The sequence below is a fragment of the Poeciliopsis prolifica genome, unplaced genomic scaffold (genome assembly GCF_027474105.1).
Source record: "Poeciliopsis prolifica strain line A6 unplaced genomic scaffold, Auburn_PproV2 SCAFFOLD003, whole genome shotgun sequence".
Taxonomy (NCBI): domain Eukaryota; kingdom Metazoa; phylum Chordata; class Actinopteri; order Cyprinodontiformes; family Poeciliidae; genus Poeciliopsis; species Poeciliopsis prolifica.
This window is the reverse complement of record NW_026562378.1, coordinates 20,097,488-20,120,023: the sequence shown is the minus strand read 5'-3', so window position 1 is coordinate 20,120,023 and position 22,536 is coordinate 20,097,488. Positions and strand designations below refer to the sequence as shown.

General features: G+C 34.8%; 2 protein-coding genes across 3 annotated transcripts; one reads left to right on the top strand and one right to left on the bottom strand.

The window, feature by feature from the left end:
• Positions 1-218: 218 nt before the first annotated feature.
• On the top strand, positions 219-17,932 carry rtf2 (replication termination factor 2). Its single transcript, XM_055027054.1, has 9 exons — positions 219-361; positions 654-748; positions 898-991; positions 1,100-1,239; positions 2,341-2,419; positions 13,613-13,723; positions 14,179-14,233; positions 16,147-16,221; positions 16,668-17,932. Exons 1-9 carry the CDS (start codon positions 293-295, stop codon positions 16,862-16,864), a joined length of 915 nt encoding a protein of 304 aa, XP_054883029.1. The 5' UTR covers positions 219-292; the 3' UTR covers positions 16,865-17,932.
• On the bottom strand, positions 3,666-20,954 carry gcnt7 (glucosaminyl (N-acetyl) transferase family member 7). 2 transcript variants are annotated; one of them, XM_055027052.1, is made up of 6 exons: positions 20,901-20,954; positions 8,257-8,483; positions 7,970-8,008; positions 7,136-7,877; positions 4,795-4,890; positions 3,666-4,673 (listed from the first exon to the last, which is right to left on the bottom strand). In XM_055027052.1, the coding sequence occupies exons 1-6, from the start codon at positions 20,917-20,919 to the stop codon at positions 4,483-4,485; spliced, it is 1,314 nt and encodes a 437-aa protein (XP_054883027.1). In that variant the 5' UTR covers positions 20,920-20,954; the 3' UTR covers positions 3,666-4,482. The 2 variants fall into 2 exon arrangements, with proteins under 2 accessions (XP_054883027.1, XP_054883028.1); XM_055027053.1 differs by lacking the exon at positions 20,901-20,954 and adding an exon at positions 11,365-11,662.
• Positions 20,955-22,536: the final 1,582 nt, after the last annotated feature.

Genomic DNA, 22,536 nt, shown 5'->3' with positions numbered 1-22,536 from the left:
AGTGAACAGTTAAAATGCCATTTTTGTGTCCATTTTTAGTGGGTGGTTGTTGTGTCTTTCGTATGCAAGCCAGTTCTTTCGCACTAATTGCAACAAAGACAAAAAATCCGGGAAATTGTGACGATTTATACATTTAGTACCACTAAGGGGCGATATTAAATAAATCTCACCTATCGCGAGATTTGAAGTTCTCTCCTTGTTTGTTTACAACACGAGAACTTCCTGTTAGCTTTACTTCAGCTTTGTCCGTGTTTGCTAACAGCTGCAGTTTAGCTAAACGTCAGTTTTCAAGATGGGATGTGATGGTGGTACGATTCCAAAAAGACATGAGTTGGTGAAAGGACCAAAAAAAGTTGAAAAGGTTTGTGAGTGTTTCTTTATATTTCGTTTAAAATTGGGTTATGTTTAGGTAAAGCCGTTGACGAAAGCAGTCAGTGGCTCGCTAATGCTAACAGCTAAACTTGTTATACGCATGTTAGTTATTTGTTGTTTTGCCTAATTTTAGAGACATTTTTTTTCCTTGTAGACATATTTGTACTCACAGAGTTAGTAGAAATTACGTAAAGTTTTTCTCTGAAGACACGTATTTGTATTATTAACGAACCAAAGACAAGACTAGTTACTTAAAGTAATAGCCTTTCTGATTACTGAAGGTTGACAAGAATGCTGAACTCGCTGCCAAGTGGAAGTACTGCGCCTTGAGCCAAGAGAAACTCAGGCGACCCATCGTTTCATGTGAGCTGGGCAGGTAAGATGTTGTATCAACAAAAAAAATAAAATAAAAATGTTATTATTTATTATTACATGGCCCATAAGATCGGGCCATGCAGTTTTACTTTGAATCCTTAAATTAATCTATTTACACGACTTGAAATATTTGACGATGTTGTTTTCCAGACTTTATAACAAAGATGCTATCATTGAATACCTCCTGGATAAATCTGCTGAAAGACCAAACGCTGAGGCTGTTACGCATATTCGTGGAATTAAGGTATATTTATTAAGTGAAAAAAAATGAATTTTGATGTACATGAGCTTAAGCTCAAGTGACTGCATCTGTTTATTTTATAACCTTTCTGGAATGTTTCTGTCCTTAAAGGATATAAAGGAGCTCAACCTCACAGATAATCCTGAATGGGAGGGAGAGAGGAGAAATACAAAAGGAGACAGATATGAGGACATCCACTGTGGCATGTTCATCTGTCCCGTTGTTGGCCTAGAGATGAATGGAAAGCACAGGTAATAAATAGTATTTTCTTGCCTCAAAACTAAGATTGCATAATAAAAAGCTGAAAAAATGCCACAAACTGTTTTCACATAGGTTCAAAGTATATTATCTAGGGTAATGCGTAATTTTATAGATTCTACCATATTCATCAATATTTTTTTCCTCAGAAAATAACGATTTTTTTTGATCCATGAGTATCAATACATTAAGTCCTACTTTGAGTTTTATGTCTAATCCACATATATTAGATGACAGCTATGACATGCCATTTTTTGTGCAATTGCTCATGTACATTAAAAATGACATGTAATGAAACAACCAGCCACAATTATTTAAATAATGAATTAGATAAATTACATAATCTAATATAAGTGAATAAAACAGAAAAGGTTAATTTTTTGCATAATCAAATACACAAAGCCACAGAATTAATATTTAAACAAAGTAAATGTATAACAAATATATAACCAAAACAATATTGTTACACCAGTATTACACCATCAAATAGTCAATCCAAGTCTGTGGAAAAGTCACAAAATGTCACTAAAATCTTAAAATGTAATGAATCTTATTAAATCGTATTGTTTGATGAATATTGTGATATATATTATTTTGTGATCAGAATATCACATATTGTATTGTGAGATTAGTGTATTGCCACGTCTCTAATCTGGAGTATGTTCCTGTTACAGATGTAATTAATGTATGCTAAACATTTGTGTCCTTTAGAAATTCTGTCGCAACTCTTTGTTTTATATGTACTCATTATGCTTCATAGACAGGTGCTGTTTTCTGGTACCTTGGGAATTCCGACATGTCGTGATTTTTATTACCGGATTTTTAAAAGTACTGGCCAAACTATAAAGTTTTTAAAGTTCAAAAAACTGTATAATTTTAACTTTACCATCACTAAAGTGAGGAATACTTTTAATATGTTGAAAGTCAAACAGAATTATATTCTTGATTTTTAAAATGTTTTTCTCTGCTATAAGGTGCATCTGTCAACATAAACTAAATACAAGTTTACTTTGTTCATGAACTAACCATTAGATACTTGAGAAACTAGGAAGAAAACTGAGAAAGCACTTATGCTTTATTTGTTCTCCTTTTAGGTTCTGCTACTTGCAGACCTGTGGTTGTGTGTTTTCAGACAGGGCCCTCAAGGAGATAAAGACTGAGATCTGCCATAAGGTAAGCATTAAAAAAAAACAAAAAAAAAAACTATATATATATATATATATATATATATATATATATATATATATATATATATATATATATATATATAGTTTTTTTTTTGTTTTTTTTTTAATTGATGACAAATGGGCTACTGGAACAAGACGAAAATGGGAACAACATCAGACATCTCAGTCCAGAAATGTGCAGTCCTTGGCACAGCCAAGATACTGCGCAGAACCCTCAAGCTCCCAGGCCTCTGGTAGAGGACCCGAGCTCAGAGGATAAGAACCACCCGCGGTGGGTGAGAAGGGAATTTTTTTTATATATATATATATATATATATATATATATATATTATATATATATATATATATATATATATATATATACTTTATTATCGTCCCTTTTTGCTACTTACAAGTATTTTTCATGTCTTTTTGTGATTTCACATAACTATTCAGTCAGTGAAATGTCAGTGGCCCCTGGCTCACTGTTGATCGTATGTGGCTCATAATCGTATGTGGCTCAAATCCACAACAGAATTACTGAAAATAACATTGATCAAGGTGTTACAATGGTCGAGTTAAAGACCAGACTTCTTGTAGTATGATTTGCAGACAGATTTTCTTAAAAAGATGAATCCACATGTGATGTTGTGCAGAAAATGACAATTGGAGTGTTTGCTACTAAATGTGGCGCAATGACCCAGCAAATAATATAGAGATGTACTGGTTGTTTCCCATGCATCTACAATGTTTTGTAGATGCATTGTTCACGTTCAGTTTGACTTTTGGATTTCCTTTTTAACCTAATTGTAGCCATATGGGAATCTCTCAGCAATGGAATTAGAAGTTATTTTAGGTTTTGACCTTTTATGTCAGCTTTGAAGTTAGTTTGACATAACTTCAAGGTTGTGGTAACAATTTCTCTAGGTTAGGCTATTTTTAGGAATAAGGCAGTTGATATAAGCTGATCTCTTTTGGTGTCTCTGTTGAAGTAAAAGTAAGTTGAAGGCAGTTAGACCATAGCTATTTTGAGTTAGTCAAAATAAGGTTAAACTACCAAAAATAACTGTCTTTCTCATGAGAAACTGACCCTGATACAAGCTGGGACTTCAGCTTGTATGGGTTTGTGACACATTATCTTTTGGGGCTATCATGCTGGCTGACTGCAAGGGATTTATTTTTAGATGTGCTTTTGCGTTCCATGGAGGAACTCGTTAAAATGCTTGCTGGGAAATTTGGAGAATGCGAGAAAATGTTGAATGTTAGCTAAAAACGTTTGACACGCATTTCTGTTCATTTTCAGTTTGAAGTTATGTTGAAGAGTTTTTCCATTTGGACTTTAGGAGTGGAGTATTTGATTTTCAGGTCTGAATATATAAGAAAAATAGCACCATTTCTCAGATTTATGTCTGATTTTTTATTATTTCATTGTCATGAATGGCTAATACCTGTTGGTTTTGCTTGATATCTCAGTATTTATGTCTTGGAGCAGCACAACACCTAAATAATTCTTTGTCATATGAAGGTATAATTGATCTCAGTATGATCCTACAGCTGTGTTTGATCTTTTGGTTTCATGGTAAGACTTTCAGAGGTGTTTGCCTTTCACTTTTTAATAATAATCTAGTGCTTACCTTACATCACAGAAACAAATGTAGCAATAGTCAATGAACTCATTTAACAGAGGAAACAAATTATTTTAGAAGGTGAACATTTGTTTTCACATTGTCTTTATTTTTTACATATTATGTTTAATATTAAAACAATAAATTAGTTTATAAAAAATCCCTTTTTAAGCTGTACATAAAATGAAACTATGGTTTTAAATAAATAATTCACTCTTTTTCCAACATTTTGTTTTACAAAAATGTCTAATTGGGGTAGACGATACATAATCACAGGAAAGGAAGAGTTCAATAAATAGTGCAGTTATGCTGCTTTCACAACTCAGGGCACTGGATTCACATTTTTACATAGACAGCTTGGGAGACTCTATAGATTCTTTAGCATATTGATGTCAGCAGCGATTTCAACACTTCTGTGTCAGAAGTTAATTGAGTTATTGTGGGATCATCGCAGCCATGATGGATTTATAGGAACAGTTGCTTGGTTCAGGACTTTGTTTCTGTGCCACTGCTCCAAACAATCTAGTGCCTCTGGAAATGTATTAATCTCAAACTTATTGGCGAACATGGACTTCTTCTCGATGATCCATGGAATGTCTTCTATCCCATAGACACAGATGTTCCGTACATAATGCCCTGGAAAAAAAAGGAAAAAAAGCATTTAAAGAAAAATCTGAACTGTACATATATTTTTTTAAAGTTTCACACCCAGTGCTGTAAACCAGCGGTTAACCAGCATAATTTTACAGTCTCATACCTTTGCAACCATCATGTGCCTTTCCTTCTTGGTCCCTCCACTTGATTGCCCGAATAGCTCCTTCCCAACCTCCATCAATACGACTGCCTGGAGCTTCTACATGCAACATGACAATATGAACATGAACAGCTGTACCAAAATTACAGAAGTGTGTTTACAGACATGAGAAAAAACATGAACCTTTACATTAAAGCTTTCGTTTATATTCATACATTATCTCAGAAAAAAAATTAACTTTCTGTTAAAAAAAATTTAAAAAGAAAAAATGTAGCATATTTGTTATCACTCTTAAGAAAGTAAGAAAATTTAAATATAATTTACTCTGTACTTTTGTATCTAAATAGGTTTTTAGAAATAAAATATAACTCTAAATAAATGTCAACGTAATAAATTATTGATCATTAACTGACAATTTTTAGATTTAAAGTTTAAAGTTTCATCTGACAGTAGAAAATATGTTTTCACTTGTAAGTTTAAAAACTAAAATATTTAAAATATTTAACCAAAAAAGAATTTCAATAAGACATCCTATGAGGATTTCACTTGTTTTTTTCACTGCTTGTCATGCAGTCATAGTTCTGATTGCACAAATATTTCCAAGACAGTTAAATTTCTCTGCACTCTTAGAGAAGTGTGATGTGATGCATGTATGACTAAAAGGAAGTCTGATTTCTCAAAGGTAATCTTCTTCCTGACAAGTAATGGAATTAATTAACTGTTTTCTGTCAACAGCAACAGTCACAGCATCACAACTTCCAGGAAAAACCTTTTTTAAAGTCTTTTGTGCAGAAGTGAATCAAATTGTGTCATACATGCTTGTAAAAAATATTGAAAAGCAAACGCACACCCTAGTTTTAGGAGTTCTCTGTTTGTGTAGCATATTGGAACAGCAGCTTATCTACAGCAGAGAAGAAATGGATGAGCTCATCAGGAAAGCCAGCTCTGTGCCCATGTGCCCCCTGGTCCCAGTGCACGTGGCGGGATTAGTTACAATTAAATAACATCATTGATGGTCATTGACAGACTGTTGTGTTCTAAGGCTGCATTCACACTACAGCCTGAAGTGACCTGATTGTCAAATCGAATTCTTTTGCCAGGGCTGTTCACACTTTCACACATATGTGACCTGTATGTGTTCTGCAGTCTGAACGGACAAACGGCCTGAAAATGTCCTGGATGTGCAAGAGAGGGTGCAATAGCTTCAGTGTTCTCAGTATTCTGCCAACCGCCATAAAAAGAAGAAGTGCACAGGCGTAAACATGTTCGCTGACAGTGGAGCATAGCTTACATATTTGAAGTTGTTACCCGGCCAGAGCCAGCATATAAACGACTTAATCCTCACTATAGTCCATTATGGTTGTTCTCTCCAGGTACTCTGGCTTCCTCTCACAGTCCAAAAATATGACTGTCAGGTCAATTGGTCTTTCTAAATTCTCCCAAGGTGTGAGAGTCTGTGTGCATGGTTGTTTGTCATGTCTGTCTCTGTGTTTCCCTGCGACAGACTAGCAACCTGTCCAGGGTGTACCCCGCTTCTCACCCGGAACGTTAGCTGGAGATAGGGACCAGCACCCCTCCCGACCCCACTAGGGACAAAGGTGTAAGATGTGGATATACAAATATATATACATTCTTACTATAAATTTTGATGGTTTATCCTCTAGCAGTTATTAATTGCGTAGTTTAATAATGAGGTGATGTTAGGTTTCCAGTTCTGTGTCAGTATAAAACACTTGTGTGCAGCACTTCCTTTCCAATTGAACAATTCATAATACAAATCTGTTTTGTTAGAGTCCATCCCATGCTCCTGTGGTCAGACACTAGTTTGGATCACTCAGTATGCTGAGTGATCGGAACTGTCAGGATAATTGGTCTTTAGGAAGACCAATTAACAATCATGACAGACTATAATGAGGATTAAGTCGCTTATATGCTGGCTCCGGCCGGATAATATCTGCATCTCTGATGTATGTGATACTACATTATTAAATAGGCAAGTCTGCTGTTTGTTGTATATATTTATTCTTTTATTTTAATTTTTTTGCAAAGACTCATTTCATTTGTGTCTTTGGACACAAATGAAATGCCAGGATGAAATATTCTTTTGCTTGGCTCTTTATTTAGTTGATGTAGCATTCAAAATTTTACAAAAAGCTAACAATTAATGATGTAATGCTGTCTCACATTATGTGAACATAAGCTGTTTGATACTGCTGAACTGTTTGGCATTTCTTGAGTTTCCTGGTGGGTCATCCCTCTCAGCATTTTAAACTCATGTCAGTTAAACTCCTTAGATTTGTCCAATTGGATTAGATTGTGTGTCTGTTTGCAACAATCAGATTACCTTTTATGTGGTTGAGTGTCACAAAGTAGTGCTCGTCTGGACTAAATGTGTCTTTGGACCACTCCAGGAAGTCATGGGCTATTTGGTTCTTCAGAACAAAGTCCACAAAATCTCTTGTGAGAGCATAGTATGCTGTTCCAAAATACATTTTCAAGTTATGAGGAGGAGGAGGTTTTTTGTGTCTTGGCAGCCTTAGGGCAACATGTGACCCCACAATCTCATGGTGCTGAAATTGTGTTCTGTGCTTCATAGTGGCTGGCTGTTTGATTCCAGGTGTCATGTTTTTGTCCCTCCATTCAGTGCTTTGCATATACTGCACCAGTTCCAGGTTGCTCATGACTGGGAAATCTTGTCCACACAAATTTATTACTTTCCTCCAAGCTATTGGAGAGGCAGTGAGATCCTTCATGCAGTTCAAGTCAGCTTGCAGGCGTGAAAATCCTGCATATGTCACTTTTTCACTGCGACTGGAGAGGAACACGTTATCAAAGCAACTGACAAGCTTTTGTACGGCTTCCTTGTACTCATGTGAAGCATTGGCATCCACATGTATGCAGTAAACATTTTGAGGCATGTAGATAGCTCGAAGCATGCGAACAAAAATATCTAGCTCTTTGTGAATAGTGACAATGAAAGCCAGAGGATAGTTCTCTTCTTCACGACTCAAAGTTGTGTTGATAAAGTGTAGTTCTTTAGACAAATTTGAACATTGCAGGTTGGTACTGTGAATATAATTTCCCACCTGTGGAAAGAAGAAATACATATTAATTCACTTTCTTTATAGAGGTGGTATTATTTTTTTTAACACTTCAGTTATTTAAAATGTACACTCACATTTTTGGGTAGTGCCAACTTGTTGATCTGTTTCCCGTTCTGTGGATCAGAATTTTTTGTTTTATTGTGTTCATTGTATTGCTCATTTTTTAATTATTTATTTCTTTTATCACCTTTATCAGACATATGCGATTGTTATATATACTGGTGCCAAGACAGGGCAAAGCAATAAACAAAGTACTGCTGAAATGTTATCAGTTGTCTGTAAATTTTTAACTATTACCTTGAAAAAATGAAATTGAATGTTAAAGCTGTTGTGCACTTTATCAGTTATAGAAAATACATACCTGACAGTAATTTTCTCTTTTCTCAGTGCCAGCCAGGTTGGGCTTACTTTCAGTGATGAAAGGTCTGCTGCTTGTAGGCGTTCCCACTAGTTTAGTTCTACTCAGCCAATAAATTATTGAACACGTCACAACCCCCAGGGAGAACAGGAAGCTACATTTTCTTCCTCCGAGCTGGTGCATAATAGCCTTGTTTTGCTCTTGTATTTCAGCACCACCACAGCTTTTTCCTACGAAGAAACCCAGATTGGTTAGTTCCAGACAGATCTCTCATTTGGGAATATCAAATAAGGTTAAACATGTAGGTCACATCTTACTGATGAAGCCAGTTTTTAAGAAGTTAGCCCCTAAAAGAGGATATCTGACATATAACATATAAACTGCTTATTAACCAGTTTCTTTTTCAGACTGTAAAAGAGTCTGGTCAACAGTACAGTATCATACATTTTGCATACCATTATGTTAATTAAACTAATCAATAACTACACAAACAAATATTGTAAGTTGTGCTTAAATGTGAAACAGAAGAAAAAAATTATGAAGCAGCTACTTTTTCTGTTATAAAACATGTTTTTATGCTTCCTTTTGTAAGTCTCGACCACAAGAATTCTTCCTATATAAAAAGGCTTTGCATTGATCCCTTAAACCTTGAAAAACATTCACTTTAATGAAGAAGAGCTACTTTCTTAAATAAAGTCTCTGGCATAGGGTGCATTCCCTTAAATGATAATACACTGCAAATAACTAATATAATAAATGTATATAGGACTTCTCTAATCATATCAACCATGGAAAGCATTTTTACCCTATATCCACATTTACCCAGTAACACTAACAAGCACGCTCACAATCATGTACCGACATACAGAACAGTAGACCACTTTGGGTTTAGTGCCATGCCAAGAAGCACATTATTATGTGGCGTGAGCAGTTAGAATCAAACCTAAAATATTCTTATTACAAAACTCTTCACCCTAAACCATAGTTGCATCTGTGGCTTAGGTGCAACTAAGCCACAGTTAAAAGCTGTGGCTTAGTTGCTTTTAACACTGATGTCTGTAGTTTTGGTACGCTAAACTCTTGGTAACACATGAATTGGTAGTTTTATTACATCATGCAGCTAGTTTTTATTTATAGTAGTGGCTATAATATATAATTTTGAACACTTAAATAATAAACATTTCATTACTTTTAATATTTGAGCAAACTCTTAATGACTCTTACTTCCATGCCCTTCTTTTTTGTGGATCTGTCAAGTTTTTTTAGTTGTTGTGGAAAAACGGTGTGGATTTAAATGAAAACTTTACTTCTGTGTACGCTTCAATGTTTTTGCATTGGTTAGCTTGTAATCATTAGAAATGTATATAGAAGCTGTTGTCAGTCATTGTGAAATTTTGTGGTGCCCTATGAGGGTGCAAATAATTCTTTGCACTGATCATTCAAAGAAAGAACAAAAAAAGTTCCACAAATGTATTTTATGCAACTATTATTCAGTAAGCTGTTGTGACATATATTGGAACATTTTCTATCTTTCTTGTTTCTTTTACAGACTTGCCTAAACAAAGCTTAGAGGGAAAAAAAAACTTAACATAAATGGGGGAATGGTTTACCATGGATGCTCCAGCTCATTGACAGAGTTGTTTTTACATACCTCAGGTTAAAAAAATGGTATAAAACCTTTGCCTCAACAAGCAAAGATATTTTTTTGCTCTTTTATGATCAGTCATGATGTACTAGAAAAAATTAAGATAAGAAAAGAAAAAAGCATGTTTTGTTGAATTCCACGCAGAACAAAAAAGGCAGAATTCCCAGAGGAAAGTGATACGCTGAGGAAATATGTGGATTTATAGTCTTCTATTGAAATACTTTTCCTCAGTGGCCATGTTGGTCTGTGGCTTTGATAAAAGAAACAGCAGATACTTGTATAGGAAATGCCTTACATCTTTTTTCCCGCCCTCAGATTGAGTACAGTACTTTTTACAAAAAATTTTTTTTGTTTTTGCTTTGTCTCGAAACAAGAAAACAAGAATGATTTAATAAACTTTCAAATCATGTAAAATCTCTAATCTCTAATATAAAAATAATTGCTTCCTCAATCATAAACATCTGAGCCCTAACTTGCCTCAGAAAGAATCAGCGGTCATGTTTCAAAAATAAAAATATAACTGGACTAAAATGGCTTTAACGGGAAAAATCAGACTGAATAAATAAATAAATAAAAACACTGCTGACCAAAAAGAAAACAAGGTCCCTTGTCCCATTTCCCCAAATATACATGTTTTAATTGCTACGATCATAAGGAAAGTATTTTGTGGACTGAGATAAAAAGAACATTTTTCAGGAAGATATATGGTGACGTTTGAGAAAAAGAGCATCATACTGAAAGTCAAACACAGGGTTGATATTGTGGTCAGGATCTGCTTTGCTGCTTTAAGAAAGCAGAGGAGTTTCTGTAAATGAAAGCATGGTGAGTTCTGTTCTCTACCAGAAAACCCTGTGGGACACTTTCCAGTTCTCAGTTTATGACTTTAAACTCATGCATACTTGAGTCATATAGCAGAACAGTGATCCACAATATTCACTTCTGAAGTCCTTAAAAATAAACAATTTGGAAGTTTTTTAGAGTGGCCCAGTCAAAGTCCAGGTTTAAATCCAATTAAGACTATGTGTCATAACTTTAATTTGGTTTGTATCAAAACCTTTCCTATTTGTGTGCAATTGGAATAATGCAAAGAAGAGTGGGCCAAAAAATAAAACTCTATTTTCCACATATTCAAAACACTTGAGGACAGCTATTACGAGAAGTAGTTAATACGTTGAGGGTTTATTCTCTTCTTTTTTTTTTCTATGCTATGTTGGCTTTTAATAGCTTTTTATTCAGGGCGAATAAAAAAATTTGAAAACTAAATTTAGTATTTACATAGGTGTTCTTTTCTTAGATATCAGAAACATCAACATAAAACAGCAGAAAACATTAAGGGACAAATACGTATGAACTGCGTAAACTTTACAAGTCAATTGTTGCACTTCCTTCACACTTTTACCTCAATTATTTCTATGCTGTGTATATCAAACTCTTAAATCATTTGTGTCAAAAACATGCTAATTTACCTTCAGTTGGCAGTTCAGTCTGTTGTGTCTATGAAGAAATAACCCTTTAAATCTTCAATCCTCTCAAGCTTCAATGCTCTTCAGAGCTGTCAAACTACATCCCGCACAGAGTAGTCCTCTCCACTAGCTCCATCAAGAAGAACAGCAGCAGAAATATGTACACTACTTCAGAGCTATATTTGGTTGTAAAGATTGCTTTGTTGTGCTCTGGCGGGGGCTGAGTCCTCTGAGCGCCAGTGTCTCATAAAGCCAGCTGTGTGTGTTATGCTCGAGTTGTACTCATTGCTGATTAGGTGGCTCCTCCTCATATCCCTGTGAGAAAAGGTTCATCCTTCCCTGGTTACCAGCAGTAACACAGAATTACACAAGTGACATACAGGAACAGACTGACTCATTGCACACTACAGTTTTTTTCCTCTCTCCTCCCACATCATACGGCTTCCTTCTCGCTTGTGGTTGCTGTGTTTCTCTTTCTCTCCCTTCATTTTTCTCTGTTTTACCTCAACCTGTTTTATCTGCCCCCTTTCTCTTTGTCCCTCCATGTGTAATTAGGTCATAGGTAATGAATCATCCACACAGCTCTTCCTGGTAAATACCAGCCCCCTTGTTCTCCTTCCTGCAGATGTTCAACTCTAACAGGTTCCTACTTGCTCTATTTGTTGATCTGATGTTAAAGTGCTTCGATTCCCAGTGGCCTGCCTTCTGTGGTACTGGCAGCATGAGAATTAATGACTTCAGAGCAACATGCACAGGGGTTGTTTGCTGCTTGGTCAGCTTCTGTGTTTATCCCTCTTCTGTTGGATAGAGCACATGGCCAGAGTCCACACCCACAGTGGGGTATGATCACACAATAGATCCTGTGCTGGTTGTTCCCCTTTTAATATTTGTGGGTGTGATTTCCTTTTTATTACAAGGAAGCCATTTTACTTGTTCTATTCTTGTGGTACAGACATGTACACATGAAGGATTTTTAATCTCTGAAAATACTTTTAAGTGTAGCATATTTTTGTTTGTCATATAAAATTGGATACAAATTTGTTTCCAAAAGAGGTCTAAGCAGAAATTACATTTGCTAGCCATAGTAATGGCAGCAAGGCCTGAGAACTATGTAACTAAAGCTTCATTATTGTTGTGTCACTATATTATGCAAAGCATGTACAGTGTTGTTTATAGTGTTTTATTAGATTTTATAGTCACACTTTATTGAAGGGGTGTGCATATGACTGACATTTAAGTGTGTTACGTCATAAACATAACACACTTAAACGTAAACTGACTACACCCTGAAAACGTGAAAATAGCCTCCCATATTTTACTATTTGCGTCATTTGTCTATCTAATCAGTGCCACACGTCTCCCACAGATTTTGTTGCAGATTTCCATCAATTATCCTAAACAAATAATTAATTTGCAAGACAAAGCAGGACTACTTGTTGAATGTGCTTCTCGAACTCATTTAACCCTGGAAGACATACATACCATTGGACTAGTATATGAATCAAATGTGCCCTTGTGAATTGTGTCTGTACTGTGAAAAATATTAAAATATTAAGACACTTGTAGTTTTTCGCTAAAGCAAATGCAGTTCATTCAGTAGACAAACTTATTTTCTGGTTTCTGTTAAATTCAGCATAATGGCTTTTTTGTGCTGTCATTACAATATTTTTTTCAGATCAATCACACTCTGATAATAAGTAATGTAGTATCCTAGATCTCAATGCGAAATAGTACACATGGACACAAGCAGTATCAAACTTGTTCAGGGGACAACTGACAGATAAGATATATTTTATTTTCTAGCTACTGGGTGCCCCACCCCTTTCTTACAACTGCAACTGCCCATTTCAAAAACCACCACTATATGCATGTTTTCAAAAAATGTTTAAGAAATTAGTTTATCATTGAAGTATTGTACAATAAGTATTTAAAGTATTTATCAATATTTTTTATATATATGGGAGGCTATTTACATGTTTTCCGGGTGTATTCAACATATAATCGGTTCAGTTCCATTTAATTGAAAATGTTTTGTTGAATGATGATCATTTAAAATTTTAGAGGTATAAATAATTTTGAGCTCAACTGCTCATTACAACAGTTATAGGTTCTCGATTGGGACTATTTTAATCCTTTACGTTAGTCGACGATTTCAGTATTTTATCTAATTAGATGATCCATCTTGTGATTTTCTGTTGTCTTTTTTTTCCTTTTTATGTTAATTGTGTTAAATTGTTTCTTTGCATTTCAGTGTGGGGATCCTTTTAAAGATGAAGACATAGTTGTGCTTAATGGCACAAAAGAGGAGGTCCAGAAGCTGAAGGAGAAGATGGAGGAGAAACGAGTCAAAGCAAAAACCAAGGTGAATTTTATCGTTAAAGTTTATGAAGATGCATTGGAGTTTTTTCTGACCATATTGGTAGGCTTGTCATGATAACACATTTTACTGTATTATAAATCACTCCATAAAGTATTGAGATAAATTATAACGTTGTATTAAATCCATTTTCAACTAACATACTGATCGCTACATAATCATGCAACTATACACCTTGACCTGTCATAATAATAAAAATTATTGGACAATATGTTAATAATGGCATAATAATGCAAGTTTGCCTTCACAAAGACCAATAAAATAGATAAAACACAACCAAAGCCATTAATTAAATGGTTAATATGATGTCTCAGAATGGACATTGTGGAGCTGATTTTAATTTATTATGTAATTAATTGATTGATTATTGCAACAGGCTTATAGTGTTTAGGGATAATTAATTTATTTTATGATCATAACCTGTCCTATCTTTTTTACAGAAATCAAAGAAGAGCAAGGCAGTTGAAACTGTCTCTGCACCCCCTGAATCCAAAGGTCTGTTTAAAGCCCAAATGAGACATTATGTTATTCAGAAATGTATTTGCTTAATTAAAATTATACAACTTGTAAAACCTTCCCTGTGATTTGGATATCACTTTGAATGGTGCGACCTGTCTATCACCAAGTTCTCTTTAAGCCTGATGAGACTTATAGATTATCTTGACCCCACAACCTGACTGAATATACAATTTGTTTATTCTAAAAATGTCTACCCTTGTCCTCAGTAGCCCTGATTCTAAAGAATTACTTAATGAGCCATACAAACTCACCATTAGGTCTACAAAACCCTGTTCAACACCTGTTTATTTAAATCAGAAGTGTCAGAGCAGGGGCATATGTAAAACTCTGACTGTATGTTCCAACAGCCAAGATTAGAACATTTTGGTTTACTCCATGGAATAGATTCATTACTGTTCAATCTAAATTCAAATCCAAAATACTTTATTGATCTTAAGGGGGAATTACATGTCAAGTAGACCTGTTAGTATTTCCAGTACTAAGCTATGGTGTGGAGTGAAAACTATGGATGAAACAGGACAGGTCACACCATCAGAATGGCAGTATTTCAGATAACAAAAGACTAATCTGCAGTTATTGATAATGCCTGATATGAAACATTAAAATTGTGATAAGTTTTTAGGATTACTATCCAGCCCTAGTTTCTAGTCAGAGCTTATTCTGTACTCCACACACTTGGATTTTGCAGTTTCCAAGGGACATAGTCAATGTCGTCATTTCCTAAGCTGCGTGATTGATTCTCTTGTTCCTCATTACAACAGTACAACATTGCAAGCTATAATTTAATAAGAAATAATTTGCTGTGCAGTAAAGCTCAGAAATTATATTGGTTGAACCTCAGAACTCTGCCTCCATTTCCTCTACCTCTACTCAGCTGCTGAAGAAAAAACAAGTTGATGTGTATTTAAAGTTTACTGCCAACAATTTAGACAAACTGCTGAAATACTGGGAATACATGTTAACATTCTGATCATTGTCAAACTGGATATTTTTGGACCATGCTTTCTAAAACTGTGGGATTGGTGTCCATGAAAATAATTAAAGTTCAACAGTTCGTAAAATATTCAAATCAGCCTGTCTGGTGACAGTGTGAAAGAAAAGGCCACTTTTTTCTTCATGCTGATGCTTGGTTTGAACTTTCACAGATGAATGACAGCTGAATGTCAAAATGCACTGACCTGTTGGCATATTATTGGCTAATTTTCTTTTTGAGTAGACAAAACAATTATGTACCCAGTAAAGTAACCGGGGAGAACAAGTCTAACTACACATATGGAGGTTTTTTTCTTCTTATTTTAGCTCATACAGCTAAAAGGTTCTGTACAGTTATGTATTTGGAAAAAGCTTTGGACTTTTTTGTCCAACTAATTTACATTCAAAACTATTTTGATTGTGATTTTCTTGACTATAAAAGAAATGTTAAACAGCTCAACTAAAGCTGGGACTTCACATGAGTCAGGTCATACTCTGCATTCTGAATCTTGGCGTGGTTTCCTGTTAATCTCTTATCTGACTAGAGAACAAGTAGCTAGCTGCAAAACAATTGCAGCTAGCTACAAAAACTTTTCCATCAAAACTTTTCCATAAAACTCTAGCTTTTTGTTCTTTTGTTTTTTGAAAGTCATTGATCATTACAGCACAAGAATTGCACAGTTTTCAATCTTTGTTCATTATAAATCAGATTGCAGCTCTTCTCTTTTTATGGGTTTATTTGGCTTTGCTTGTTATTGCACAAAAACCTTTCCCAGAGGGCTTCTCTCCACTTATAAGAATCTCTATCTCCCTTTAAAACATGTGTTAAACAAAACTAGTGCCTGAATACAGCAGTGCTTTTATTATATTGGACACAATGAGTTTCTGTGTCATAATTATTTTTTTCTCACCCACAGAGGATGCCCAGTCTCCACCAATAGATGTAGCTGGGAGGAAATCACAACAAAATGGAAATGAGAGCAGCCAATCAGGTGGATGAACACACTTAGCTGAAGGGCTTGGAGACAGAGCTTATGTTTAGACTGAATCAATGCTTACAAATGAAGTATTCTTCCAGTATCACTGCAAAAATCTCCCTACCTTGAAATAGCAGCTTATTGTGAACACGTGGTTTTGACTGATTATACTCCTTCTGGTATCAAGTTTTGTCTTCTTCATGACTTTAAACTTCAATTAAAACACGTTTGTGTAGAAAACCTAACAAAACTTTTAATTTTTCAGATTTTTAAAAAAATAAATTTGTACTTTTGAGAAACGAGTAAAGGCAATTTTAGACTTATTTTGTAATAAATATTGCTGCTTAGATTATGCTAAATTTTCATGAGTCCAATCCTTTTTGAATATCATTTTGTCTACATGTGTATATCTCTTTTATTTGCCATGCCTCACCCTGGTGCTGTGTCTCCCTCCCTCCCAGCTGTGGCTGGACCTTCTGGTGCCTCCAGCTCCACAAAAGTCTCCAAATCTTTGGCAGCTTCTGCCACCAAGAGGTCTATCCAAGACATGGAGGAAAAGTCTGAAGCTTTCAAATCCCTCTTCACCACCCACAGCTCTGCTAAACGCTCTAAAGACCAGACATCCAACTGGGTCACTCACACACCTTATCACTTTTAACAGCTATTTCTCAGTGCAGAAAACATGTTCTTTTGTTGTTTCTTTTCTTTTCTTTCCTTTTTTTTTTAATTCATTAATTCAAGTCCCTCATTCTGTAAACACCACACACGCTTCATTCAGCTGACCTGCAATAAAGCCACCAGTGTGCAAATTCATTCCCCGTTTACGAGATCAGTTCCCAGTAGCTCCTTGTTTACATGTTGTGAACATTTTACGAACCCTTCCCTAACCACTTTGACGTTATTTGTAACTTGATGTCCTAATACAATTCCCTCATGTATTCCTGTATTTTCAGGTTGCTAATTTGTCTCTGTCACCTCTTACCTCCTTTGTTTGTTCTACTTTGCCCTCATATCTAGAATTTATCTATTTAAATCCATATCTATATGGCTACAGATTTAAAATCCTGATAGAAAACAATGTTGCATTCAAGTTCACTAACCAGAAAATAGTCTTTTGTGTGACTGGAAAGTAGCTCATGCTGGCTTATGCTTAACTGCAAAAACTAACTTTTTAATGTATTTCAATCTCAGACTAATGCAATTGAAATACATTAGACTGTGCTGTTTGTCTTCAAAAGATTTGTAATTTGTAATTACTCTTCAATTTATTTCATTGTTCATTAAAATAAAATTAAGAACATTTTGGTGCTTCAAATTGATTTCAGCATATTAAAGCATATGATAAATGAACATAAATTGAGAGCTATGATGTGATATGATAACTGGAAATGTATTTTGTCTAAGTCCTGATTTTTACTTTAAGGCATCAACATGTTTAGTAATTAGTTTCTTCTTCAAACAACAACCTTCTTTATGTCCAGCTTTCAGGCAGGAACTTTGCTCTGAAAAGTGAAAATCTGTTACATCTTTAACACACATCTCTGAGCAGTCTTTTTATTTTTCCCTAACTTTCTTCTGCCTCTTTGGAAATTAGCTATTTTATTGCATGAAGGGAACAGATGTCTCAATAAGTTTTATTTAATCAGATTCTGTTTTTTCTGCAATGATTTCCCCGTGCTCTGTGCTGTGCAGATTGGGAAATAAAATGCTTAATTTTTGTTTATTACATGTGTTGCATGTTTGGATTTGTTTGCACCAGTCTAAAGCAACACCAAATTATAGTGTTGCACTTGAGAAAAAGTAGATAAAACTTCTGTTAAATGACTTACAAATTATATACTCTGGTTTATAGAAGTTTATAGAAAAGTCAGAACAAAAAGACTGTGTTCTGGAAAATAGTTTTTAATATACTATTCATATAAATATGAGGCAAGTTTCACAACGTAAGCTTCCATACCTACTTATTCCTGAAAGCAGTTAACTTGTAACGGGTACAAAGATGTTTCTCATAAGGAGAATGATTCTGGTCAAAAAGACAAGATGTTAGACTCACCTTTTTTTCTGTCTCAAGTTTCATAAAAAAAAAAAAAATATATATATATATATATATATATATATATATATATATATATATATATATATATATATATATATATTTTTTTTTTTTTTTTTTTTTTTTTTTTCAGCTCAGAATTACCAAGATTATTTCCATTTGCTAAATGTCACAATTAAATAGTAAGAAACTTGTCAGATTTATCTAGACAATCGGAAGTTTAATTCAGATTGATTACTATCTTGGTAAGCAATGAGGGATCCCAAGTAATGGTTCCATGGGTTTGGAAACCTCTGATAGGTTAAGTGACACCTTTGAGTTAATTATACCCACACCTGAAACACACTGCTTCTTTGAAATCAAGAGAAATCAGTCAAGATAAGAATTATGGTGCTTCACAAGTTCGGGTCATCCTTGGGACCAATTTCCCGATGCTTGAAGTTGCAGTATTCATTTGTTATACACAAGTGACGGGGAAATCCAACCATTACATCGATCAAGACAGGTTTTCTGTCTCAGCGATGAACATGGTTTGCTCTAAAATTTACAAATCAACCCCAGAACAAAAGCCAAAGACCTTGTGAAGATGTTGGTTAAAGCTGTCACTATGACTATGATTCACTTTCTACACTACAATGCACCCATGGGCTGGAAGAACACTGAATGAAGAGGAAACTTCTACTGGGGAAATATATCTATGTACAATTTTGATTTTTGAAGACATTAATATAAGTAACTACTTGACATTTGTTTTCTGTCTCATTATGACATTTTCACATATTCAACAAGTTTACACAATTGACTCACTCTCTTCCTTGCTCTTTCTTATTTCCGTTGTGTGATCCGTCTGCCAGCCTTTATGTCAGGGGTACCCTCTACGCAAAGATCTATTTCTAAAATAAAGCAACATTTATGCTCATGTGGTTGGATATTAATAATGCCAAGAAAACATGGCATTATAAATCATTTTATTTGTAATACAGATCCTTGACATGAAATAATTACATCTGAGTAAATTAATACATTTCTAACATAAAGTCGCTTGAAAGTCAACAGTAACAAAGCATAGGCTATTTGCTATATTGACATAGATTATTATAGTTCTTGCTTATATTAAATTACTTCCAGTTATTCTGTATTGAGACACACAAAGACAGAATACACTAAAAAGAAAGTAAAACATTGTGGCTAAGAAATCGTCAACCACAACCTGTCAGATCCAAACTTTTAAAAATTATTGTTAATCTTTTTTACAAATATTTTGCAGCACCCGTATAGAAATAATATCTTAAAATCAAAGAAGGCTTTAACTTGAATTAGAACTTTAAGCTTTCACAGATGAACAGGAACTAAAAAAATGAATCTTAAAAAAATGTAAAGTCAAAATCACGTATCTAATTTGTGTAATCCATTTTAAAATACATTTCATTAAAATGTTATGTCTTATTTGGGATATTTACCTGTCTACAAGGCATAAATTATGAATCGCCTCGTTTTGTCTTGTACTGCCTATGTGTGGAGGGGTATTTAACTGATTTGAAATGATAAAAGTTGGAATTATATCGCAGAAAAAAAGAAACAAACATATATGTATATAATTTAAATGTTCTGTTTTTCAATATAAATTTCCATGTGACAGTATAAATCAGGAATTCGTGACCAATTAATACTTGCAGGTCACATCAAACACCCCCAAATTGGACCATACCATTAGTGGAGTGAGCAGTTACAGTGGGAGGTGTTACATAACCGCTTTCCTGGAGCTGCCAAGAATTACAGTTGTTCACTAAACTTAAGTGTAAGATGACGAATTACATAAACTTATTGACATGATTTTTTTCATTAACTTTTTTGAAAACAAAGCATTGACAAATGACCCCAGAGGCAAGACCCTCGGTTGTTTCCTTTCACGTCTGCTGCGACTATTTCTTACCAATCTTGCCCCTCAGCCTTCCGAGTATATTTTTATAAGAAATGAAAAGCCAAGTTTTTTCAGGGTGGGTGTCTATACGCCTCCTTGCCCCCACCCAATCTCTCTCTCTCTCTCTACGCGCATGGGTTTTCTCTCTCTATCTAAGCACTGGAGCAAAGCGGAAGTGAGAAAATCCGCTGCTTAACCTGCTTCTGTTTCTGGGCCACATGTTCAGATCAGATCAAACTCGGAAGAATTGGCTCTTCCGCACGTCACACACACCAGCTATTGAAGAATAACGGAGCGAACAATCGCTTAAATAAAAGCCTTTTAAGGTGGCTTACATAGCTGTTTATGGTGGTTTTGTGTAGTCCTAAAACACAATGCGAAGAAATTTTGTAAAAAGATATAAAATACCCAGCTTACATTTGCATTTATTAACCCACTAAGCAAAAAAGAAAATAAATCAAATAGAATACTTGAAGCTTTAAGAGGGAAGAGTGCACAAACATTAATTAGTTGAGTTAATTTACAAACTGTGAGCTTCCTCTGTGATTCAGAAATTGTGCAATTAACAGGAAGGAAATGTTTAGAACAGATTTCCATTCTGTTCATTCATCTGCAATGCTAATAATAAACACACAGTAGTATATTTAAAAAGCCCAAATATTTCCTCTCACACCTATAAAAAACAAAAAGAGCACGAGATACAATCTGGGAACTACTTACGTTGGTCATAAATGCGCATCTCAGAACAGGTCTGAAGCAGCCATACTATCAACACCTTGATGCTCGCATTCTTTTTTCACCAAGAGGTGGCGCCTCAGAACCACCACTTTTCTAACGCTACAGAAATGGAACCGGTGAATTCCTGCAGTCTTAAATCAAATGCTAATAAACTTACTGGTGGATTCAATAGTTTCATTTATTTATAGTAATATGTGATCAAACAGCATTATGGAGTCAAAAGATCACACAAGATAAGATGGAGGAAATTTACAGCAAAGTTCAGTTGAAAAATAACATTTAAACATCTCATAACGAACAGTTCAATACATCATCCAAGAAAGTGTAAACAGCAGCAAACCTATCAAGATGTAGCAGTCTATCTAAACTAACAAGACATTCAGTGAAAGGAGAGAAGAATCTTGCGTGTTATTTTGGACAGGTTACACAGAAATGCCAATTTCCCTCTGGGATTAATAAAGTATATATTTTATTCATCAGAGAAACAGCCAAGAAACCAATGGTAATACTGGAGGATTACAGATATCCACGGATCTTATGGGGAAATCTGTTGACCTGGCAGTTATCTCAACTTGTGACTAAATTTTGTGACTCAGATTTGTCACAAGTCATTTGGCATATTTGAACTTTCTGCCCTCCTTCTCAAGACATTACATGCAGTGGAAAACTGACCTGGTGGGTGATGGTGAAGGCAGAGTCAGGCTGTGGTAGTGCTTTTTCTCAGAAGTGTTGGGAAAGCTGTTAGAGGATACGGATAGAAAGTCTGGTGGAAGCTGGAAAAATGCAGCCAGAGCTGCCATGGTATGCATACATATGTATGTATACCTCTAAACCATATATGTATGGAGACATATATTATTATATGTATGGAGACATATAAGGTTTAGAAGATGGACACATATCCATATGTTATGCCTGTGTGCCAGTCAAAACTGAAATCTGAGGGAATCTAAGGCTTGGACGATGATGTTCACAAAGGTTTTCTAACAAGCTCTGCAACAAAAGGTGATTCCACAATGCCGTGTGGCACATATTTCAGATTTTTTGATTTGTTTGTTTCCTTTCTCTTCACAGTAATACATGATTTATATTGGTCAGTAAAAAAGTAGGAGCAAAATACATACTAGTGTAGTCTACAAACTCTCGATATTGTAATGAGGGGATTGAACCACAAGATGGCACCAGATGCATAGTCATAGAGTAGAGTGGCGCTTGTGATTTAAGTCGGATAACGTATGTATTAAAATCACGTTATTCATGAATTTTTATCATTAATTTTTATACAAGGATGTTTTAGTTTCTAAGCACAAAGTTACACTATAAATGTTTTCCTTTTTATTTGTTTTTATTGAGATTTATTATAGTATATGCCTAAGTGGTACAAGTAAGAATCATCACGGCTGAAAAAATGATGGGAACGATAAAATACTTTATTTATTAAACTAGATTTTTTTTTTTTTTTTTCCATCCATCTTGGCCTACTGTGGTCTTTCAAATGTCGAAGAAGCTTTGACCGGCGGGTGTACCTTTATAAAACAAATATTACAAAATTCAATCAAAAATTGTGCTCTATTTTTCAGTTTGTTGAGCCCGGATGTTTTCATTCATAAAGGTCGCA